General features: G+C 52.1%; 1 protein-coding gene across 1 annotated transcript in view; it reads left to right on the top strand.

Moving 5' to 3' along the window:
• SLC39A11 (solute carrier family 39 member 11) overlaps window positions 1–14,102 on the top strand; it is a 100,049-nt gene extending 85,947 nt beyond the window's left edge. The window contains exons 8-10 of the mRNA XM_054171125.1: window positions 10,704–10,802; window positions 12,068–12,226; window positions 12,396–14,102. Coding sequence (XP_054027100.1) covers window positions 10,704–10,802; window positions 12,068–12,226; window positions 12,396–12,474 — 337 coding nt within the window. The 3' untranslated portion in view covers window positions 12,475–14,102. The remainder of the gene's footprint in view (window positions 1–10,703; window positions 10,803–12,067; window positions 12,227–12,395) is intronic.
• The last annotated feature ends 8,546 nt before the right edge of the window (window positions 14,103–22,648 follow it).

Here is a 22,648-nt window from a genome sequence, read left to right as displayed (position 1 = left end):
GCTGGTCCTGCCTTCTGCCAAGCTGGGGAGGTCAGGATGGTCTGTTCCCCCCATCTCTGTGCACCAGTGTTGGGGAGATGCTTTTTGGAGGATGCTTTTTTTTGCTTTTTGAACCTTGCAAAGTGGTGCTTGGGTGCATAGGGAGGGTTGTCTATTGCAGGGCTTCGCAGGGGCAGCTGCTCTTTCTGAGGCAGCTGGCAGTGCGGAGGTCACTCTTGGCTGATGGTGCTGCTGGGGAGCACATGAAGATGCTGAAGAGGGAATTGTGGAGTGGAGCTGTGCACCAGCTGCTGGGTCTCAGAGGTGCTGGGCAGGGAGATGAGGAGCATCCTCCAAAAGCAGCCAACCTGGAGGGCTGCTGGAGAAAATGGGAGCTTTGTGCTGACCTGAAATTCAGAAACCAAAATGCAAGGCACTCAAAATCAGTGTGCCTCAGCTGGGAAAACCTGCCTGGAGCAGTGCAGCCTGTGGTAGGGCCAGGCTAAGCAGAATCCCTTGGGATCTGTGGCTTCTGTCTGTGTGTTGGGGGCTCCTTCCCCACCTAGGTGCTGGCAGGTTTGGTGGCCACCCTTGTTCTTCTTCACTTGTGTGTCCCTTGTCTGACATGGGTGGGTTGAAAGCCTGTAGCAACACAGCCTCCACGGGGCCCCAGATCCTGGGGCTGGATGGGTGTTGCAACCCTTTATTCATTGCCCCAGGGTGGAAGAGGAGAAGACCTCCCAAGTCAGCAGGGAGGTCTCCAAAGCCTGGCTGGGAGTTGAGCTCCTGGCTACAAATCCCTTGCTGGCTGTTGGTGTTTACATCACCATTTGTATAAACAGTCTCCCTTCCTCTTCTCTCTTTTGTTTCCTTATCCCTTACTGAAGTGTCTAGACCAAGGAGGGGTTTTGGGTTGATTTGTAATGCTTAGAGAGACAGCTGGCCTGCCAAACAACATCTGGCTCTGTGGAAAGTCTGTGTAACTGTTGCTTTCTTCACTTTCCGTGGTGTCACTGCATCTGCAGATACAACCTGAAGGACAGGGGATATGTGGAGGTCTTTGGTTTCTCATGTCCTTGAGAGAGGGCTTCACAGGGAGCTGCCTAGACCTTTCCTTGGCTGTACTGTTGGCCAACTGGAGTGGTTTCTGTCCAAGCTATGGCTGGGTGCTGCAGTGGCCCAGCAGCCTGTGGTGGCCCTGCAAGAGGAGAAAGCTTCAGCTCTGCATTTGCAAGAACCCCAGAGCTGTGGCTCTATGGGTTGCAATACTTCTTCAGGGGCACTGAACCCCATGTTGGAGGTGAGGCACTTGTGGTTTTCAGTGCATCCATGTTGGGTGTCTGCATCATCTTCTGATGTTATGCAGGAGAGCAGCTGGAGAGGCTGCCCAGAGTGTGGGAGGACCATGGTGGGGTCCCACTCTGTGGTGGTCCAGGCTGTGTGTGAGGTCCAGAGGATGGCTAACAATGCAGACACTGCAGAGAATGGGCTAGGAGGTAGAGCTGGGACTGATGGTTCCAGTCTGGGTAAGCATCTGCCATTGAGCATGGTCCCTGCTCTCTCCAAAAGCACCAAAAGCCAAAGCCTGGCATTCACACGTTCTCCAGGACCTTACCTCGAAGGTCTCTCCTGCCTAGCTTTGATCTGCAAAGTGCACCCATTCAGTTCCTGTTCACCTTCAACTAGAAGAAAGGGCAAAGAAGTAAAAGCACAGAAAGCAAAAGCCATTATCCCTGTTTATCTTACCCAGATAATGCCCAACAAAGCTCACTTTCAGCACCAGGTTCATCTTTGCATCCCCAGTGGCCCATTCCTCTCTTTAGCAGCTTGGTTTAAAAATAAACCCTCTGAGGAGGGGAAATGATTTGAATGAGGACATTGTGACTGTACAGGGTGTGATAATGGGGCCTTTTATAGCTACAGCTGTTAGTAAATTGTTTAGTTCCAGGTTTTGGGGCTGCATAAAGGAGCTGCTCTGCTGCTTTCACGCTCTCCAGCTTGGTTTAACAGCCGTGCTGCAGGAGAGAGGGAAGTGGAGAAACCACTTCAAGTGCTTTTAGTTTTGCTCTTGGCTAACGATCCTCCATTAGGATGCAAACGTGGATGCGTGGAATCTTTGTGAGCCCCTCCACACACCCATGCCCTGGCCAAGCAGCTCTGCTTGTGTGGCCAGTTAGCTGCCCAGGGTGGGATGGGGACCAGTGGGATGCTGAGCTCTGTCACCATGCTGCTGCAGGCACCTGAGAGAGGAGTAAATTATGTACATGTATTTATCTAGACCTCTAGCTGGGCTTTGGCTCCCTTCAGGTTCTGTTCACCCCACAGCAGGGAGGAGTAATAATGTTGTTATTACCTACACTCATCCTTCTTCCCTTTCCTTGCTCGAGGCTTCTTTTTCTGGAAGCAGTGGGGGCTGTGTGTGTTGGCTGAATCTGGAGGAGAAGGCAAAAAAACCCCACAACACCCAAACACCTAAAAAATACCCCTTAAACTATTCACCACCATCCCACCTCAGCCTGTTACTCACACTGAGATTTCTATAGCAAGTAAAACAATTCTTCTATGTGAAATGTCTTTACAATTTGAAGATTCATCTAGAAAGGAGAGGGCTGGGGGTGGGGGTTCTATGAAGCTATCACCATTGCCTGGCACCTATTACTGGGAGTTTTTATAGGGAAGGCTGTAAGCCCAGCCCTGCTTTGAGACCACCCAGCTGCTGCCTGTGTTTAATTGTTTAAAAAATATTTGAATAACCTTTAGAAGGTTTCTGTATCTCCCTCCAGCTCTAGCCCTGCCTGAGATCAGTGCAGCCACATCGTTAAAATCCTGCTTTATTTATGGGTGTGTGCCTATATGAATATGTAAACATTTAAATTAGCTGCAGCCTGACACTGTTTAAAATAGACTAATGAGGTCTCACGTGAAGGTCGTCTTAAGGTGGCTAAAAATAGATGCTTCTGACTTGTAGGGTCTTAACTGGAGCCTCCTGGGGGTGCCTGGTGTGGGAAGGTGCTGCTTGCAGCTCCTCAGTGGTTGCCAGGGAAGGATGTTGTTGGTCTCTGATTAACAGTGGAGACATTTCTGTCCAAGTCATCATCTTTGGAAGTCGGCTCTAATGAGGTGTGAGCTCTCCCCATCCCTGCAAGTCTTCTCTTCGTGGTCATTGCCATTCTGCTTGTATGGGTTTGGTGGGAATTACAGAGTGCCTCGGAGTTGGGTGGCTGCAGGGCTCAGAGAGGCCCCTAATGTTGCTAAGCTCCTCTCCAAAGTTGCTTCTGAAAAGGAAAAGATGCTGTGAACAGTGGTGGGAGTCCTGCAACTCTGCATGCTGCTTTTTAAATGCTGCCTGCCTGTCCCTAAAGGAAAGTGAGGCAGAGGGGAACCCACTGCAGGAGCTGAGCCTCTCCCAGGGCTCACCCACCCATCTGCAGCCAGACCTTGGACCAGGTCCCTACCTCTCTGCATGGCTGAGGACCACCTGCTGGGAGCCCATTTGTGTGTTTGTGATGCCAGGCCTGGGAATATTTGGGTCTTGTGCTGGTCCCTTTCCTGGGGCAGGAACTGAACCCAGTAAACATGATGGGGAAGCGATGCTGGGAACGGGGAGTGATGGCTCCATCCAGTCATGATAATCTGTTACCTTTTTAGTTGGATAGGCCAGAACTGTGCAGATGGGAATTTGTCCTGTGTTGGATCCTGCTTTTCATTATGTGCTGCAAGAGCAAGTAGCAGGACAAGGGCAATCACTCCTGGCTTGCATCTCCTGCCAAGGGGGTTTTGCAGGGAGTGACTCCTGGGTCTCGGTCATGTCTCCTGCTCGTTTTGCCAGATAGTAACCTTGGAGAGACAGAGCTGGGTGAGGCTCAGCCGAGGCTGGCTGGGTCCTGCACTCACAGGTCAGGTTCACACTCTTATCTGGCAGCAGGAGAAAGCACCAGGGCTCCCTGAACCTTCCCTGCTGCGCAGCTGAGGTCAAAACATGATGAAAAAGAGAGAGGAGAGCAGGGCCGCATGGAGCTCGTGAAGCGCCTCTTTGTGCTTCCCAGATCGGGGGAGCTGTGAACTTTTACCCTGTGTGTGAGGCTGACTCATAAATCAAACAGTTACATAAATAACCAGGTAGATAAGAATAAAGATTTTTTTTAAAAGCCCAGAGGAAAAAAAAAATAGTCACTAGACAATGGGAGCTCTCCGTGAGCTCCGGCGGTAGATCCTCGCCTGCCCCAACGCAGCCAGGGCCAGGGCCAGCTGCGTGCAGCCAGTGCTCAGTGCTTATCACCCACCCTAATGGCTTTGACCTTGCTCTTGCCAGCAGCCACTCGTGCCAGGGCATGGCTGAAATGGGTGTGTGGATGTGTGTCCTTTCATCTGAGCCTCCCCTCGCTTTGTAGAGATGGGGAGGAGCTGCCCCAGCCCCACAGAGCATCCGAGCCCAAACTGTTAGCGCTTGGCTGATGGCTCTTGCTTGCAGCTTGTGTCTCATGGGATCAGAGAATATTGGAATGGTTTGAGTTGGGAGGGACAGCTTTAAAGGTCATCTAGTCCAGCTCACCTGCAGTCCACAGGAACATCTGCAACTGAAGCAGGTTGTTCAGAGCCCCAAACTACCTGATCTAGAATTGTTCCAGTGATGGAGCATCTACCACCTCTCTGGGCAGCTTGGGACAGGGTTTCACCACCCACAATGTAAATATTTCTTCCTTACTTAGAGTCCAAATCTCCCTCTTTTAGTTTCAAACCATCACCCCTTGTCCTGTCACTACAAGCCCTGCTAAAAGTCTGTTTTCATCTTTCTTATTGTCCCCTTTAAGAACTGAAAGGCCACCATAAGTTTTCCCTGGAGCCTTCTCGTCTTCAGGCTGAACAAGCCCAGCTCTCTCATCCTGTCCTCACAACATTGGAGTTCCAGCCCTTGGATCCATTGTTCTTCCACCCTTGGCCAGCTACATCCAAGGCCTTGCCCACCTTCCTGTGCCAGTCCCCATGAATGTATTTGGATACTTCATGCACAGACCCATCCTGATTGCCTTGATGTGGAAGTGGCAGTGGAGAAGCAGCACTGAAAGGGCCAGGCACTGGGAGAGCAGGTGGTGTTTCCTTTGAGATGTGCCTAGCATGCACAGCTCTAGCAGAGACCTGGCAGGAGCTTCTCTATTCCCAGGAGAAGGCTGGTAGAACAGCTTGTGCACAGGCTGCATAACCCCATGCCCCTTTTATCTTCTGCTTTTGTGGTTCTTCTTGGAGATGTGTGTCTATGCAGCTGTCCAGCCCATTCCTGCCTCCAGATCTCTGCAGCTCTTCCCCTGGTTTGTGCCCCAGATTCTTTCCTGCTGCTTCTTTTCCCTTTGTTTCCTTTCAGATGCGCTGGTGTCTTCAGTGCTGTTTAGAAAGCACCTTGCTCATGGCACAGTTTGAGTGGACGTTCTGCTGTTGACTTCCAAATGAAGACGTGGTGCCTGTTTTGCAGCTAGATGATCTTTAAGGTGCCTTGCAACCCAAACCATTCTATGATTTGGCTTTAAAACACCTACAGCAAGAGTCCCGAGGAGCCCCATGTGCCCATAGGTTCATAGAATGGTTTTGGTTGCAAGGCACTTTAAAGATCATCTAGTTCCAACTTCCCCCCAGCAGGCAGGGACACCTTCCACTAGCCCAGGTTGCTCAAAGCCTCATCCAGCCTGGCTTTGGACACCGCCAGGGATGGGGCATCTACAGCCTCCCTGGGCATCCTGTTCCAGTATCTCACATTCCTCACTGTAAAGAATTTCTTTCTAATATCAAGCCTAAATCTGCCCTCCTCAAGCTTTAATCCATTCTCTCTTGTCCTATCACTCCAAGTCCTTGTAAAAGGTCCCTTCCCAGATTTCCTATAATCCCCCTTCAGGTGCTGGAAGGCTGCTCTAAGGTTGGAGGTGTTCAAGAGGGGATTGGACGTGGCACTTGGTGCCATGGTTTAGTCATGAGGTCTGTGGTGACAGGTTGGACTCGACGATCTTTGAGGTCTCTTCCAACCTCGGTGATTCTGTGATTCCCTGGAGCCTTCTTTTCTCCAGACAGAACAGCCCCAATGCCATCCACCCCACGTCTGGTTCAGGGTGGGATCATGGTCCAGCAAGCATCAGGGACGGCCGTGGGGGGAACCGCTACCACCCTGAGCGGAGGCTGCTGGCGGGAGAGCCTCCCGTGCTGGGGGCAGAGCTGCATGGAACAGGTAGGGCAGGTCTGGGGGCAGCTCTGAGAGCCCTGCGCTCGCCGCCGAGCTCCTTCCCACCTGCCAGCGCTGATCAAACACCTCGACAGGCCGCCCGAGTGGGAGCCATGATGTAATCTTGGGAAGCCAAAACAATCAGGCCTTTCATGGCAGGCTGATAACAATCAAAACAGTATGTAAGGGCCTGCCATGCAAGAATACACATGCACATTATACACTGGAGGGAACTGAAAGCCGGAGTGAAAAGGGGCTTGTTAAGAATATGTAGCCTGCTTTCATAATCAGTTTGTAAAAGAATAGGCCCTTGAAAACAAGGGTTTAGGCTTATAGAAGGCTTTCTGTGCCTTGACCTTGCAAATATGCAGAGATGCCAACTTTTTTTTTTCTTTATTTTTTTTTCCTCTCTTTTTGAAAGTGAACTTGGAGTCTCCCAGCGTGGTGCCATAGCAGTTGGCAGGCAAGCTGGGGGTAGGAGGTCCAGCCCCAGTATGTTCCTGGGGGACATGGAGTGTTTCGCTTTTGCCACGAGGAGCTCCACCAGGAGGCTTTTCTTCCTTAAAACTGCAGCACTGGGCTCTGCTGCAGAAGAGGAGAAGCCAATGCTAGAGCGGAGCCGTCCCAGCATTGCTGGTGCTCTACAGAGCTCACGTGTAGATGGCACAGGTCCTAGTGGCGTTTCTCTTCAGTTTGAGAAGGTCATGGAGGATGTCAGTGTCATCACCATTTTACAGATGGGAAAGGTGAGGCAGAGAGAGGCAGAGAGCCGAGAACAGTAACATATCCAGTGCAAGTTGGCTCTTTGATGCTTCCAAGGACTCTTGAGTCCATTGTGCCCAAATGGAAGAGACATCCAAGTGACATTCCTGTATTGGCCAGGGTGCTGGTGGCAGAGCCCTTAGTAGAGTACACACATCCCCAGGCAGAGTCCAGTGTGCTTTCTCCTGGGATGCTCTTTAAACCAATGCACATCTGTAGGCTGGGGATGAACCACAGGTTATCCTCCTTGTCTGCAAAACATCTTCTAGCATAGGTAACCCATCAGACCAGAAGGTACCTGCTTGTGACAACAATCATCAGGATGAAATGTTGAGACATTGGGGTCTCTACCTTCCTTGCTTTGGAGCCCCTAATGCATCTGAACCTTTCATCCTGGTGATCATCCCTCTTGTTGGCTCCTCTCCTTGTTGTCATCTCCTCCATGTCCCGTAGCTCGGAGGCTGAGGTCAGCTGGGCCAGGCTGCTCCAGTCTGTCTTTGTGCATGTGTTTTACAATGTATTTCTTTGCAGTGGGGGAAGCCTTCCAAGAATCCCCACCTATTTCCGTAATAAGGCTGCCTTTGTTTGCCTCCTACACAATGCAGCTTTGATTCAGTTGCTTTCTCACCGACCGTGTTGCCGTCAGCTCCACACGGGAGCTACAGAGAAGGTGTGAGGTGTGCACGGCTCAGCAGCCAGGGGGGAGAGGAACATCCCTTGGGCTGGTTGTATTTCACAGTTGGAGGCCCTGGAGGTAAATCTTCGCTTGAGCACCCAGACATCTCCTGAGATGCTGCACTGGGCAAACAGAGGCGGTCCCTGAGCAGCAAGTGGAGGTACCCTCCATGCAGTGAACCAAAGCAAGGCAAATAGGAAGGCTGTGTTCCTGGCCTCCATGTTGGCACAGAGGAGATTAGTGTCCCTGGGAGAGGCTCTAAAGGCCTCAAAGTCCAAGAAATATTCAGACAGGACTGTGGTGGGAGGAAATGTTGAAGGAACAAGTGGCCTTAGGAATAGGGGAATGTGGTCTCAGCAAGCAGAAGACCTTTGTGGGGATGTAGAGGATCTGGAGGCTGAGAGATGATATGGAGAGCTTCTCAGTCTGATGCTGAGCCCAGAGGTCCTTTCTGCCCTGTAGATGTGTCAAGGCAGGTAGTGAGAAGCCAGACATGCAGGGGTGTCTGGTGGCCTTTGCCTCTTGCTGTGCCACACACTGAAGCTTCGTGTGCCTGCACCCCATGCCCACCTTGACTGTCAGCACCCACATGACATGATGCCATGGGGGGACAGGTTAGGGTCTTGACCTGGGAGGGAGCACACAGTGCTGCTTCCCTTCCAAGGGCTGGGGGAGGTGTGTGGCCTGACCCCAGCAGGTCCCCACTGGCATTGGGCAGATTGTGACCCAATGCGCACCATTGCACGTTGCCTGCCATGGTGGGTGCCGTGGCACATGGCATGTTGCTCACTGCAGCCCATTGCTTGCTGCACTTGCCAAGCTGGCTGCAGCCCTGTTTCTGGCACATACCAGACCCACTGGGCACCTGGTGGTGGTATCCAGGTAGCCCAAGCTGTAGGGCTGTATCCAGTTCTTGCCTTCGGGGAGTGCTGATGGGTTTTGCTAGTGGTGTGCACAGGAAAGAGGAGGAGGGTAGAAGGGACAAACCCACCTTCTCCTGATAGACCTTTCCCCAGGTTTCAATCCTTCCCCTTGGGGTTTTCTCTGCCCTGGGGACTGCTGCAGGGCAAGGGGTCAGAGCAGGGTTCTCTCCTCCCAGTGGGACCCGGGGGTGAGCTGGGGGCGGGGGCTGACCGCCCTTCCCGTACAGACCCCTCCATTCACACCTCCCTCTCCCACCCCATTAATTTGTTGTGGTCGGGGCCAGTAATAGCTGCTTTGTGCCGAGGCAAGGGAAGGAGGAAAAAAAAAAAAGAAAGCCAGGGCACAGACAGCGGCTCCAGTGTTTTCTAAAAGGGATGTTTTTTCCCCCCTCCGTTCTCTCTCTCCCTCTCTCTCTTTCCCTTGAATAATGTTTTTGATTGTAATAGGCTGTCCTGGTTAGGGAAACCCGCAGCCTCTCCCCCTTCCCCCTCCTCTCTTCTGTAAACCCTGGTAGAAGTTTAAACAACCCAGAGAGATTTTTCTCACCAGTCTTATTTTACTAATAGGAAACAAGTGTTTAAAGCAGCAAAAGGAGCTTTCAGCTGCTGGCAAAGGAACAACTGACCTTGCAGAGAGGCGCTGGGGTCCTGCTTGCAGCTGTGGGCTGGGGTAGGTCACAGCCCAGCACCTTGTTGCTGGAGTTCTGAGTCTGTCCTGGACAGTCAGTGTCCTCCCAGAGATGGGTCCCAGCAAACTCCACCAGCACACAGAGGTAAAGCCATGACAGAAGAAATGCTCCAACTGTGAGACAAGTTGTTGTTCACTCAGCCCAAGGAGCCCACTCCGTAAAACCCAGCCTCATTCAGTGTGGTGCATGCAATGTTTTGTTTCTTTCAGTGAAGGAGAAGCCCCCCCATCTCAAAAATCCCAAACTCCCACTGAGCTGGAAGGGACCCTGGAGCGGAAGGGAAGAACCATTCCCAAGGCTGGAGCAAATTCTTGCCATGGGTGGGCAACATGTGGCTGAGGGTGCCAGGAGCAGCTTCTGCTCTTGGTGCCCAGAGCTGGGGTGCAGCTTCCCCCAGTATAGAACATTTAACAGACCTTCCCACTGCAAATCCAGCTTTGGTGACTGATGGCTCTTCATGGAGTTGTTTCCATTTTGGGTAAGCTCCAGATGATGTATGTGGTGCTCCCACCATGGGAGCTGTGTGAGAGAGGCAGCAAGGGGGCACAAGGGTGCTCTGAAGGTGGGTGCTGAAATAGGTGTTGGGTCTGAGTGTCAAAGGGGAGAGGGCAAGCAAGGAGAAGCCTCACCTAGTTCTCTGCCCTTACATGCTCCTTCAAACCTCTCCTGTCTGTCCTTCAGTTGCCAACTCTTAGAGCCATGTTTTCTGTTGCTGGGGACGTGGGGCTTTACTTGGAGCAGGTCAAGTTCACCATCCCTGCCTGCCTAGCCCCCTGTATGAGGCTTTTTACCTCTTGTGCTTGGAGAATTGGTCTTCACGGCAGCCTGCCTCCTCCTAGGCTAGTTTATTGATGAACAGAACAACTCTTCTGGCTTTTGGTTCTACAAGTCCAAGTGTTGCCTTTCTGTTGGATTCAAGAGGGGTCAAAAAGAGAGAAAGAAACAAAATCCTGTGGCAAAAAATATCCTCCTTCTCTGATGTACCCCAAGGCTTGTGCAGGGGTGGTCTTGGTTAACGACAATGCTGGTGAGAGCTGGAGCAGGTTACGAGAGAGAAACTGGCTTCACTGGGGCACTGCTAGCAAACCCCACTGGGAGGGGGGAGCCCCAAACTCAGGGCTGCTCCAGACACTGGGATCCAGTGATGCTACGGCTTCTGGGAAGCCTCAGGTTGGAAACACCTTGTAGGGCCTCCCTGGACAGGTCTTTTCTCCTCCATCTGGTCTCTGTTGCTCCCAGGGCTGATGCTGAAGCCGATGAAACACAGTGGAGCTCTTTGAAGATGAAATTTGCTGTGTTCATGTTAAATATGAGCATGACTAGCCCTGGGGCCAGCAGCACTTCCATTCAAAAGGCTCATCTTTAATAACAGCTTTTATTCTTTCGCCCCAGCTCCCAGCAGCCCACCCCAGGCTGTGCTTTCCAATTATTATCTGTACATATATTTGTGTTTTTTTTGTTTGGCTTAGGAACTTAGCCATTGGGATTGGGATTCAGAACTTCCCAGAGGGCCTGGCTGTCAGCCTGCCTTTGCGTGGTGCTGGATTTTCAACGTGGAAAGCATTCTGGTAAGCCAAGTTCCTCTTCACTCCTCTTCATTCCTCTTCTCTCCTCTGCCAACAGTTCCTGATGGGTGGGTGCCTGCAGATTTCCTCCCCACATCCATTTGCTCCATTACTGAGCTGCCTTTGGGATAGGCTTGCTCCAGCCAAGAGCTGCTTCCCACAGTCTCTACGGATTGGATGTTTTTTTGATGGGGCTGGAATTAAGTTTCAGACCTGCAAGGTTCCCTCCTGGCATCACAAAAGGCTGATGCTGGGAGCACTGCTGGTTTCGAGCTTGGAGGAAGGGCCATGAGCACTGCCCTGCTTCTGAGCCTGTAGTTCCCAAGGGATGCAGCAGTGATCCCAGTGGGTCAGCCCATCCCAGCCTGCCTGCTGAGCACCTGTGGTGAGCTCCCAGATTCTGCACTAAACACAGGGGTTAATTTTTTTTGTTTATTTATCTAATTTTTTTACCCCACTCTCACTTCACTCTGGGCTGGATTTCAACCTCACTTTTTATTATTTTTGCCTTTTCCCAGAGGTGAAAAAGCCAAGGGCATGAACTCTGCGAGCACAGGGCTGCCTTCCTGCCTGTGCACGTGTGCTGGGCCGGGTGATGGATGGCAAGGCAGGGGGGAAGCTTGGAAATGGCTCCAGCCAAAGCTTTGTTTTCTTTCCCTCCCACCCAGCTCCAGTTCTGTAAGTGCAGCCGGTGCTGGGACTTGCACTGGGATTGCTGCTGCCGGGAAGGGAGTTCCCATGGTCAGGAGAGTTGAAGCAGTCGTAGAGGGAAACAAAGCGAGAAGGAAGAGCACAATTTCATCCTGGTTGAGGCTGTGGCCAGGTGTCCTCTTTGGGATTGAGCTGTAATCATTGGAGGTGCTTCCTCTCTGACCCATCCCTGCCCAAGAGCTGGATCCCTGAATCACGGAGTTACAGCATTGTAGAACAGTTTAGGTTGGAAGGGACCTCCAAAAGTCATCCAGTCCAAACCCCTCTGCAACAAGCAATCCTGTAGAGCTCCTGGGGGAAGGAGGTGGATTGTGGTTTATTTCCCTTCCTGAAAAAATCAGCTGGGTCAGATCAACCACTAGTTAAAGGTGATTGCCTGTTGCCCATTTAAAATAATCCAGGTGGTTTGGCTTTGATGTGCTTGGGTGCCCGACTGCCTCCCAGACATGGTGGCACTGGAGAGGACCATGGAGATGAGGAATTGCGAAGGCCCAGGGGAGGGCTCTTTTGCCTCTTCAGCCAGGTCCCTGATGGCTTTTAGTCTTGGCCTTTTGCAGGTATGGGCAGCTGAGTGGTATGGTGGAGCCCTTAGCCGGCATCTTCGGTGCCTTTGCCGTGGTGGTGGCAGAGCCTCTCCTCCCCTACGCCTTGGGCTTCGCTGCGGGAGCAATGGTTTATGTGGTGATGGATGATATCATCCCTGAGGCACAGACCAGGTGAGACTGCTTGGTGACCACCACTAAAGGCAAGATAGACGGAAGGGGAAGCACCAGGGACTCTGGTAGATCCCTTCCCTTGCCCAGATGAGATATAAAGCAGCACTGCCTCATCTGAGAAGCCAACCCTGGCTCCCAGGAGCTCACACTTGCTCTTTTCTCCCTGCAGTGGCAACGGGAAGCTGGCATCCTGGACCTCCATCCTAGGATTTGTGGTGATGATGTCCCTGGATGTAGGGCTTGGGTAGGGCAGCATGCTGCTCCCCAGGAGAAGACTTCAGAGCCATTTGTGCAGCAGCATTTGGAACTGGACACACCTTACCCTCTGGACCTTTTTTTGTACATATTTTTTTTCTTTTTGGATCTGGTTTGGTGTTGATTTCCTCTAATTTTGTATCTCTTCATCCCCTCCAACGCCATGTTGATGGTTTTCTAAGCACAAATACGGGTGGTTCCTCGCAGGTCTTGGTTTCCTTTCGCCAACAGGATTTTCTTTTCCCTCTGGAGGGATGTTGGACAGGGTGTAGGTTGGGCTGCAGGTCACCCTCTCCTTCCCCTTCCACGCTGGGACGGTTTCTCTGAGTCAGGTGGCTCTGGGTTTTGATCATCTTTGTTCTGTAGAAGATTAGAAATTCGCTGTCGTGTATGAAGCTGGTCTGTGGTTGGGTACCAAGGCATCTGAGTGGAGAAAACTCCTGACAGAGGCTCCATTTCCACCCTTTTTTCCAAAGGGCATTAGGGCTTAGATAACACCTCCAGCACTCAGTGGGATCACACCTCTGCATCCTGCTGGTCTTTGGGAATGTTGTAGGGTAGTTGTTTTTATGGATGCAAATAGTCCAGGCAGATAAAAATGAATGTTCTTGGGATGTCTGTAAGAGGGAAATGTCTTTTTTTTCCCCCTTGAATTTATTTCCTAAGTGAACCTTTATTCTAGTATGTCTTGTCTAATACCCCAGGTTTTTCTCTGGGGAAAAAAAACACAACAAACCAGAATAACACAGGAAAGAAGGGCTTTTGTGTTTTCTAGCATGTCCTCTTTGACAAGGCAAGGTGTGGTCCCCCATGTTGTTGTTGATGTGCTGCCTGACTGGTGTGCAGCAGGACACGCTTCCACGTGGGCCCAGGACTGTGCCTGGCCTTACCAAGCAATTCCTGGTTTATAACTGCTGGTTCAATGATCCGTAACTCACCAAAGAGCCAGGGCAGGCTTTTCCTGGTGGTGGCCCTGGTTGCACTTCACCCCACAGGAGAGCTTGGAGCTGAGTCGGGATGGGAGTGTGCTGGGAGCTCTCATCTTCCTGAGCATCCTCAGGATGAAATAATTCATCAAGGTGAATTAATTGTCCAGCCTGGGGAAACAGCTTGCATGGTGTGTACCTGCCTCTTCACCCTCTGCTTTTCAAGCATCTCATGTTGAGCAGCCATTCCTGAGCAGGCAGGGTTAGTCCCTTCCAGACTGAGGAGCAAGCCCTGCCTGAGCCTCCCTGTGCTTGGAGAGTGAGCAGCCAAACGCTGAAGGTGGAAGGATGCTGCAAACCCACCTCAAGTCCATCTTTGCTAAGAAGGACTTCCTTAGACCCTTCAGCTGGAATAACTGGATCTTCTGGCTGCCACCTGCATCTCTGTCCCTCTGCAGCTGTGGGGCTTTGGGGGGAACAGTGTGATGAGTCGGGGGGCGGGGCACAGACTGCTGTGAAGCTGCAGGAAGAGCAGCCAAAGGGAACAGCCTTGACCAAACTGAGCTAGAACCATGTGGATTTGTTTGGTTCCCTTATTTTCTTTTGGTTGGATTTCATTTGTGGGTCACTCTGGATGATACAAAACTACTGTTTGCCAATGGATTTGACCTTTTAACTGTGATTGGTTTCAATAAATGGGAAATTCAGAGTTTGCACTGATAGATTTTTCTTGCCACAAACCCATAACTCCGTGTCTCTTCCCTCTGCTTCTTTTCTCCAGGTGAATTGTTCCTGGCTTGTGGAAGGTCCTGCCTCTCAACCAGGAAGGCAGCCTCTGTGGGGAAGAAAACACAGGGCAGGGGGGAGGGGGGAAAGCTTTGCAGTGCCTCATCCAAGCACCCATGGGTGTGTTTTAGTGCAGCCAGCCAGCCAGGTCCAACCCTGACAGTGCTTCATGCCTTGTGACTCAGAAAAGAGAAACCACAAGAAGTCCCTGGGGATACAAAGCAGCTCTTCCTGCCCCGACCTGGGCTGTGGGTGCCGCAGTCGCACAGGGGCTGTACACATGGGCACATGTGTAGGGCCATCCCTGGCACCACGTGGGAGGTTGTGACCCCATGCCACAGCCCTGGAGCAAGCTGCAGGGGTGATGCTCATTTGGGAAAGCCCAGAGTGCTGGATGGAGATCGAAGGAGGACCTGAGCTTCCTCATGGACCTGTTGAAGCAGGGCTGGGGGAGGCCACAAGCATGGTTTGAGGGCTGGAACCCCTCTGCTCTGAGGACAGGCTGAGAGAATTGGGTGTTGCTCTTCCCAGAGAAGAGAAGACTCCAGGGAGAACTTCTGGTTGCCTTTCAGTACTTAAAGGGGCTGATAAGAAAGCTGGGGACAGGCTTTTAGCAGGGCCTGTAGTGACAGGACAAGATGTGACAGTTTTAAACTGAAAGAGTGAGATTTAGACTAAAGAGAAAGAAGACTTTTTTTTACAGTAAGGGTGACAAAACACTGGTCCAAGTTGCCCAGAGAGGTAATGCCCCATGGAGATACCCCATCCCTGGAACTATTCCAGGACAGGCTTGGGGCTCTGAGCAACCTGCTCTAGTTGCAGATGTCCCTGCTGACTGCTGGGGGATTTGGACTAGATGACCTTTAAAGGTCCCTTCCAACCCAAAGCACCCTATGACATGGCAGGGGGGTTGGATGATCTTTAAGGTCCCTTCCAACCCAAACCATTTTATGATTCTGTGGTTGTGTCTATTCTCCTTCCGAGTGTGACCAGTAGAAAGGTGGACCATCTCCCTTCACCTTTCTCTTCACCTTATTTCCAGACACCCTGGGAGTGTTTTTGAAGCTTTGAGCCCTGTTTTCAGCCCAACCCCTTCACCTAACCCTCCAAACACCTCAGGGGTAGCCACAAGCAGGAATTTCTCACAGGCTGCTGGAGATATTTTCTTATTTAATTTCTGGTGTGTGGTGTGAGCTGGTACAAAAGGGGAAAAAGAAACCAACCCCAACACCTCAGTATAGATTTAAGGGCAGCCTTGCAATCAGATTGCTGCAAGCTAATATCACATAAAGCTTTTAATCCTGCTTGGATGTCGCCAGTAGAGATAATTATGCACACTGGAGCCGCAGGGAGCGAGCGGGGAGGGTGATGCAGAAAGCACACATGAAAAATCCTTCTTTTTCTGTTTGTACCCTGGAGGTAAATGAAATTATATATCTGTTCCTTGGTGTGACTGAAAAGCTGGCTGGGGGCCAGGTCTGAAATTACCCACGGAAACAATAGCTGTCAATGGAGAGGTGGAGTTGGGAGCAAAGGCAACATAAACACAGCAAAATGGAGAGGGACTCGGCTGGCCAGCTGGGAAACTGAGCTGGAGGGGAAAGACAGAGAGGTTATCCCATGGCTGGAGCTGGTTTGAGGAGGATGGGGTCTGCTTGGCCTCAGGTTCTAGCCTGGATGTGACCTTCTCTAGGTGAGCCTGCCTTGGCAGGGAGGGTGGATTGGATAATCTTCAGGGGTTGGAGTCCAATCCATACCCTGGGTAGGGGTTGGTAACCAGAGGTCCCTTCCAACCCCTACCACTCTGTGACTTCATGATTCTGTGACTCTTGTGATTCTGTGCCCCTGTGGTTCTGTGTGATGTGCATGCCAGGATGCACACAGGGCTTTTCCCTCCTGGGGGCTCTGGCAGCAGTGTGGTCCTTCCCCATCACAACCTGAGCCCCCTTGGTGAAGCTCTCCTGTGTTTCTGCCTCTGCAAAATGGGTGCAAAGCTTTGGCCCTCAGCATGCAAATTGTGCCAGGGGAGGTTTAGTTTGGACAGTAGGAAAAATTTCTTTACTGAAAGAATGGTCAAGTGTTGGAACAGGCTGCCCAGGGAAGTGGTGGAGTCACTGTCCCTGGAGGTATTGAAGAAATTTGTGGGCATGGCACTTTGGGATTGTGGTTTAGTGACCATGGTGGTGTTAGGCTGACGGCTGGACTCGATGATCTTAGAGGCCTTTTCCAACCAGAACAATTCTGTGATTCTGTGGTGAGCACAGAATCAGGGGGGGAGGGAGGGAGGGAGGGGGGTTTCCTATCATTCCATCCTTTTGATGGATTGCAGATGGTCTTTGAAGAAGTGCCTGGACCAGCTGGAAATGTCCTTTGGTGGAGCAATCCACGGGGAAACTCCTCTGCAGACAGGAGAGCTTCCCAGGATGAGTGTCAAGTCATGCTTATGGCTAAGTGGTGGATGGAGAGGCTGCTGATAGCTCAGGTGTGCAGCACTGTACCTGTGTTTGCCAGGGGATTAGGGCTGTGGAGAAGGGATTATCTGGGGCTGTGAGTGTGTAGTGCAAGGCAGGGGCTTCTCCTTTTGGACTTGCAGCTGATCCATCCTGCCCAGAGCTGTGGTGCAAGGAGGATCATAGAATTGCCCCACGCCTGCCTGCCATGGGTCACGTCTGCCTGCACCAGGAGTCAGGGAGGAGGAATGGGTGGCAGGGAGCAGGAATGGGTGGCGGGAATGGGTGGCAGGAATAGGTGATAGGGAGCAGGAATGGATGGCAGGAATGGGCGGTAGGGAGCAGGAGTGGATGGCAGGAATGGGCGTCAGGGAGCAGGAATGGGTGGCAGGGAGGAGGAATGGGTGGCAGGGAGGAGGAATGGGTGGCAGGAATGGATGGCAGGAATGGGTGGCAGGGAGCAGGAATGGGTGGTGGGAATGGGTGGCAGGGAGCAGGAATGGGTGGCGGGAATGGGTGGCAGGGAGCAGGAGTGGGTGGCGGGAATGGGTGGCAGGGAGCAGGAATGGGTGGCAGGGAGGAGGAATGGGTGGCGGGAATGGATGGCAGGAATGGGTGGCAGGGAGCAGGAATGGGTGGTGGGAATGGGTGGCAGGGAGCAGGAATGGGTGGTGGGAATGGGTGGCAGGGAGCAGGAATGGGTGGCGGGAATGGGTGGCAGGGAGCAGGAATGGGTGGCGGGAATGGGTGGCAGGGAGCAGGAATGGATGGCAGGAATGGGTGGCAGGGAGCAGGAATGGGTGGCAGGAATGGGTGGCAGGGAGCAGGAATGGGTGGCAGGGAGCAGGAATGGGTGGCAGGGAGCAGGAATGGGTGGTGGGAATGGGTGGCAGGGAGCAGGAATGGATGGCAGGAATGGGTGGCAGGGAGCAGGAATGGGTGGCGGGAATGGGTGGCAGGGAGCAGGAATGGATGGCAGGAATGGGTGGCAGGGAGCAGGAATGGGTGGCGGGAATGGGTGGCAGGGAGGAGGAATGGGTGGCGGGAATGGGTGGCAGGGAGCAGGAATGGGTGGCGGGAATGGGTGGCAGGGAGCAGGAATGGATGGCAGGAATGGGTGGCAGGGAGCAGGAATGGATGGCAGGAATGGGTGGCAGGGAGCAGGAATGGGTGGCGGGAATGGGTGGCAGGGAGCAGGAATGGGTGGCGGGAATGGGTGGCAGGGAGCAGGAATGGATGGCAGGAATGGGTGGCAGGGAGCAGGAATGGGTGGCGGGAATGGGTGGCAGGGAGGAGGAATGGGCAGGATTGCCCCGCCCAGGTGCCAGCCGCTCGCCACCCCGCGCCCGGGTGCTGGGGAAGGTGAAGGCAGCTGCGGTTTGCAGGGCTGGGCGTGGGCAGCAGGAGCCCAAGCGAGGCCTTTGCACGCAAGCGAACAATAATCCCTTTCTTAGGGCCCACGCCGGCAAACCAAACACGGCGCAGAGCGGCGGCCGGGCTTGCGAGATGCGCGCCCGGGGGAAGCTCGTAGCACCTGAGTCATTGCTTATAAAGGGATGGATTTCACCTCCCTCCCCTCCCCTTAGGAAAGGAACAATTCAAACCTCCAGACAAAATGACTTCTATTCTTTGGAAGTGGACTTTGTTGTACTTGGCAGCCAGGCTGCAATTAAAGCTGAGACGCTCGCTCTCGTGCACGCACACGCAGGCCCCCGGCTCCAGAGCAAACCTGCAGCTCCTCTTCCTGCTTGCAGCTTGGGAGGGTGGCCCAAGCACATCATGCTGGCCTTTGCCATGCCACTTTGACATGCTTCATCCACGGCTCAAGTGTTGCATTAAGTTTTGGGCCACTCAGCTGCCTGGGGAGGCGGTGGGGTCAGCATCCCTGGAGGTGTTTAGGAAGAGACTGGATGAGGCACCATTGCCATGGTCCAGTTGATTAGATAGGGTTGGGCGATCAGTTGGACTTAATGATCCTGGAAGTCTCTTCCAACCTGGTTGATTCTGTGTTGGAGTGGGTCTGGAGAAGGGCAACAAAGCTGGTGGAGGATCTGGAGGAGAGGAATGGCTGAGGGAACTGGGGCTGTTTAGTCTTCAGAAGAGGAGGCTGTGGGGAGACCTCGTTGCTCTCTACAACTACCTCAAAGAGGGATGGAGTGACGTGGGTGTTGGTCTCTTCTTGCGTGCAGCAAGTGATAGGGCAATAGGAAACGGCCTCAAGTTGTGCCAAAGGAGGTTCAAGTTGGACACCAGGATAAGTTTCCTTACAGAAAGGGTTCTCAGGCATTAGAAGAGGCTGCCCAGGGAGGTGGTGGAGTCACCATCCCTGGAGGTATTTGGAAGATGCATGGATGTGGTGCTAAGGGACATGGTTTAGTGATAGTGGCTTAGCAGTAGTGGTGGGATTGCAAGCTCTAGGTGATTTGCTGGACTTGGTGATCTTCAAGGTCTCCTCCAGCCCTGACGGTTCTATGATTCTATCCCCAGCATGGATCCTCTAACCTCAGAACAAGCCTGGGTTTGAAGAACCAGACAGAAGAAGAGAAATTTGAGCTCAAGCTGCCCCTTTTCTAGGGCAGATATTATGGAAATACTGAGTTTCTAGTGGAGACATAAACAAATTTGACCATAGGAAGTTCCATCTAAACATGAAGAGGAAGTTCTTTACTTTGAGGGTGGTGGAGCACTGGAGCAGGCTGCTCAGAGAGGTGGTGGATCTCCATCTCTGGAGTCATTAAAAACCTGCCTGGACACCACCTTGTGCAACCTACTCTGTGTGAACCTGCTCTGGATTGGATTAGATGATCTCCAGAGGTCCCTTCCAACCCCTGTCATTCTGTGATTCTGTGATTTAATGCCAATCTCTCTTTTTGGGCACCCTCTAAGTACCAACCAGCCCTCAGAAAGCTGCATGCTCATGTCCATGTTGGGTTGGTGGGGCTACAGCTCACAGATGAACCCCCTGGCTGCCCCATTCTCCTGATTGATTTAGTTAAGACACTCTATTTCAGCTGATTGATGGGAGGGTGATGACCACAGAAAGGTTCCTTGCTGCTATCTCAAAGGGGCATTCTCCATGTGGTTTCTCATGTGAGGTAGGAAAGGTTGACTTGAGGTCCAACAATGGCTCCACTGCACATTTTTCAATCTAGAGGGTTGTTGCTAATGGGAAGGGAGAGAAAATGACATGCTGTGGGGGCCTGCATTCTGCACAGCTCCATTCTTACCATCTCTTTTCTTGTTTGAAGGCTTTTGCAGCATGGAGGGCTGTGGTTTGTGCAGGAACAGGGAGGTAAAATATTCTTAGTATGTCCTTGGTTGAGATTTCTGGGCTATGTTTCTGTGCCTTATAATCCTACAAGGGAGTTCTTGGGAGGAGGAAATGTAGCCTGAAGGTTTATTTTAATATAATCTTACAAAATACTGATGATAACTGGAAAGCTTTCTTTTTTTTTTGTCTGGAGCTGGTTTCTATGAGGAATTGTTTAAATCTTTCTCTTTTGCTGTTCCCTTCTGGTGTTTCTGCAGGAACAAGGGAAGCATTACAGACCCGACACAAGCTCGCTCCCCATCCTGCCTCCTACAACCCTTCTGCTGTGCCTGAAGCAGAAAACAAAATTACTGCTCCAAAAACCCCATGTGAGAAGAGGAGGGAAGAGAATGGCCTGGATCTGCTTTGCTTTTACTGCAAAATCATTTCCCTGCCATAAAATTACCAGTGAGAGCCAAGGGAAGATTAGGTCATAGGGAAAAATGCTGGTTGGGAAACAATGGAGGGAGGTGCTGGTAATGGCTGGGGTGCAGGACTCCCTGTTGCCCAGGGCTCACTTCAGGGACCCCCCTCTCAGCTGGACACCCATCTCTGCCAGGATCCTTGCCTCTGCCAGGACCCCCAAGTGTGCTGGACACCTATCTCTGCCCAGACCCCCATCTCTGCTGGACACCCACTTCTGCCAGGATCCCCATCTCTTCCAGGGCCTCCAACTCTGCTGGACACCCATCTCTGCCAGGATCCTCAACTCTGCTGGACGCCCTTCTCTGCCAGGATCCCTGTTTCTGCCAGGACCCCCTACCTCTTCTTGGACTCCTACCTCTGCTGTTCCCAAGCCCCAGCACTGCTGCCCCAGCTCCATGCAGGATAAGCAAACAGCATCACCATACCCAGCCCTTTTTATTTCCCAAGGTTAAAATGGACAAACCCTCTTGAGGGGTTGGAAGTCTTTTCCCGTAAATCCTGAATTGCTGTTGTGTCCCTGGAGGTCAGAGATCCCCAGGAATTTGGGGGAAATAGATGTCTTAAATCTTGTCTTGCTGCAGGTTTCACACAAGCTCTCCAGTGCTCTCCAGTTCTGGGTGGTGGCTGCCCAGTAAAATCTTTTAGAGACCCAGGAAGCAAATCCAGACAACGAGGGGGCCTCGGGGCCTCCCAAGTCATTAAACAAATTAAGTTGTTTAGAAGAAGGAGGCCCAGGTGACTGGGTGTGAAAGCCCCCCGAGGCCTCGGTAATTGCTGTGTAAAGGCAGCTCTGGTGGGTGGAAAAGAGACAAAGAGCTTTGGGGGGATTTTTCCTCCTGTCTGGTTGCCCTGGTGCTGCCAGTAGCAGCTCTAGCCCCGTTTGGCTTCATGGGGTCCTCAGGGACTTGGTCACAATGGTCCTGGGAGCCTGTGCTGGGATGACTGACATGATGCTCTGGCCCGGAGAGGTCTTGTCCTGTCCCTGGGCTTAGGGATGGGGCAGGCAGAGAGATCCTCCCCCAGCCTTCCCAAGTGTGCTTCATTCATTTAAATGGACCTTGGCTCTGAGTCCTTTGAGGTGTTTTGCTGCCTCTGGGACTGATCCTTGCTCTTGCTGCTTCCCCAGCCTCAGAAGGGGCCCATCAGCAACAGGGATTAAATAGTTTTGTCCTTGTGGAAATATTTTCCTCTTTGCCTTGTGCAAAGGTGAGCTGAGAGGCCACCTCCAGCCCGAACCACCAGCATGGTTCACCTGAAGCTCCTGTAGCTCCAGAAGGAAATGGAGGTGCTGCCTGGCCTTTCCTTTCAGCCAAGGAAGACACAAAATTCCCAAGCTCAGCTCTTGATTTCCATGGTTAGCCACACGCTGTGCTCAGACAAGATGCCAAGTTGATAAGGTTGGAGCATCGCATTCTCTCTTGGCAAGATGCTGTACCTCAGGAGATGCAGGAGGGAGCAGGAACCTGAGGACCCCCAGTTCCAGCTTCCTCAACCCTGTGTGCCAGACTCTGAAGACATCAACCTTTCAAGTCCCTTTTCTTACTTGATCAGCACTTCTCAAATCAAGAAATCTGAAAATGCCAGTGGGAAACACCACCTTCTGCTGCAGGGCTGTGGGCCAGTGGGGGACAATGTCTCTTCCTGAGTCAAATGTTGAGTATTTAATCACAGCTATTGAATAAGGTCAGGAGCAGCCCCACATGCCTCAGCTCTGGCATAGCTGGGCTTGGCTTAGAGGTCCCATTTGCAAAGGATTAAGATGTGGTCAACACTGAGAGGTCTCTGCAGGGTCTTGGGTTGCTGTTAATAGAGCAAATCAATGTGGAAAGTGCTGCTGAGCCCCAAGAAGAGCTCTGAGGTTCTTTCTCCAGTGGGCTTGGCTTCTCTCTCATCTTTCTCTTTTTTTTCTTCCCTCCCCCTCTCCTTGAAGCTCTCTGAAACAAGTGCTGTTTTATTGCAGATAATTTACCAGCTGCACAAAGGCTGCCTTGTCCTGCCCAGCTCCAGATGTTTAACATTTCACCAAAAACCTAATCATAAAGTACCTGTTTCACTGGAACTCCAGCTGACCTGGATGGGGAGAGAGCTGCCTTCCAGCCTTTGCTTCCCCTTCACAGGCAGCTGTTTGCAGATCCCAGCCCTTGACAGAGCAGGTAATACCTGGTGCAGCAGAGGTGACTTGGATATTGGTTTGTGCTGCCCCTGTTTGGGACTTGGGGTCTGCAGAGCTGAGCAGGCATGGCTTTGCCCGAGATGTGCTTAGAAGGGG

Source organism: Dryobates pubescens, chromosome 20, assembly GCF_014839835.1.
Source record: "Dryobates pubescens isolate bDryPub1 chromosome 20, bDryPub1.pri, whole genome shotgun sequence".
Taxonomy (NCBI): Eukaryota; Metazoa; Chordata; class Aves; order Piciformes; family Picidae; genus Dryobates; species Dryobates pubescens.
The sequence above is the reverse complement of the archived record's forward strand: the minus strand, read 5'-3'. Positions and strand labels throughout refer to the sequence as shown.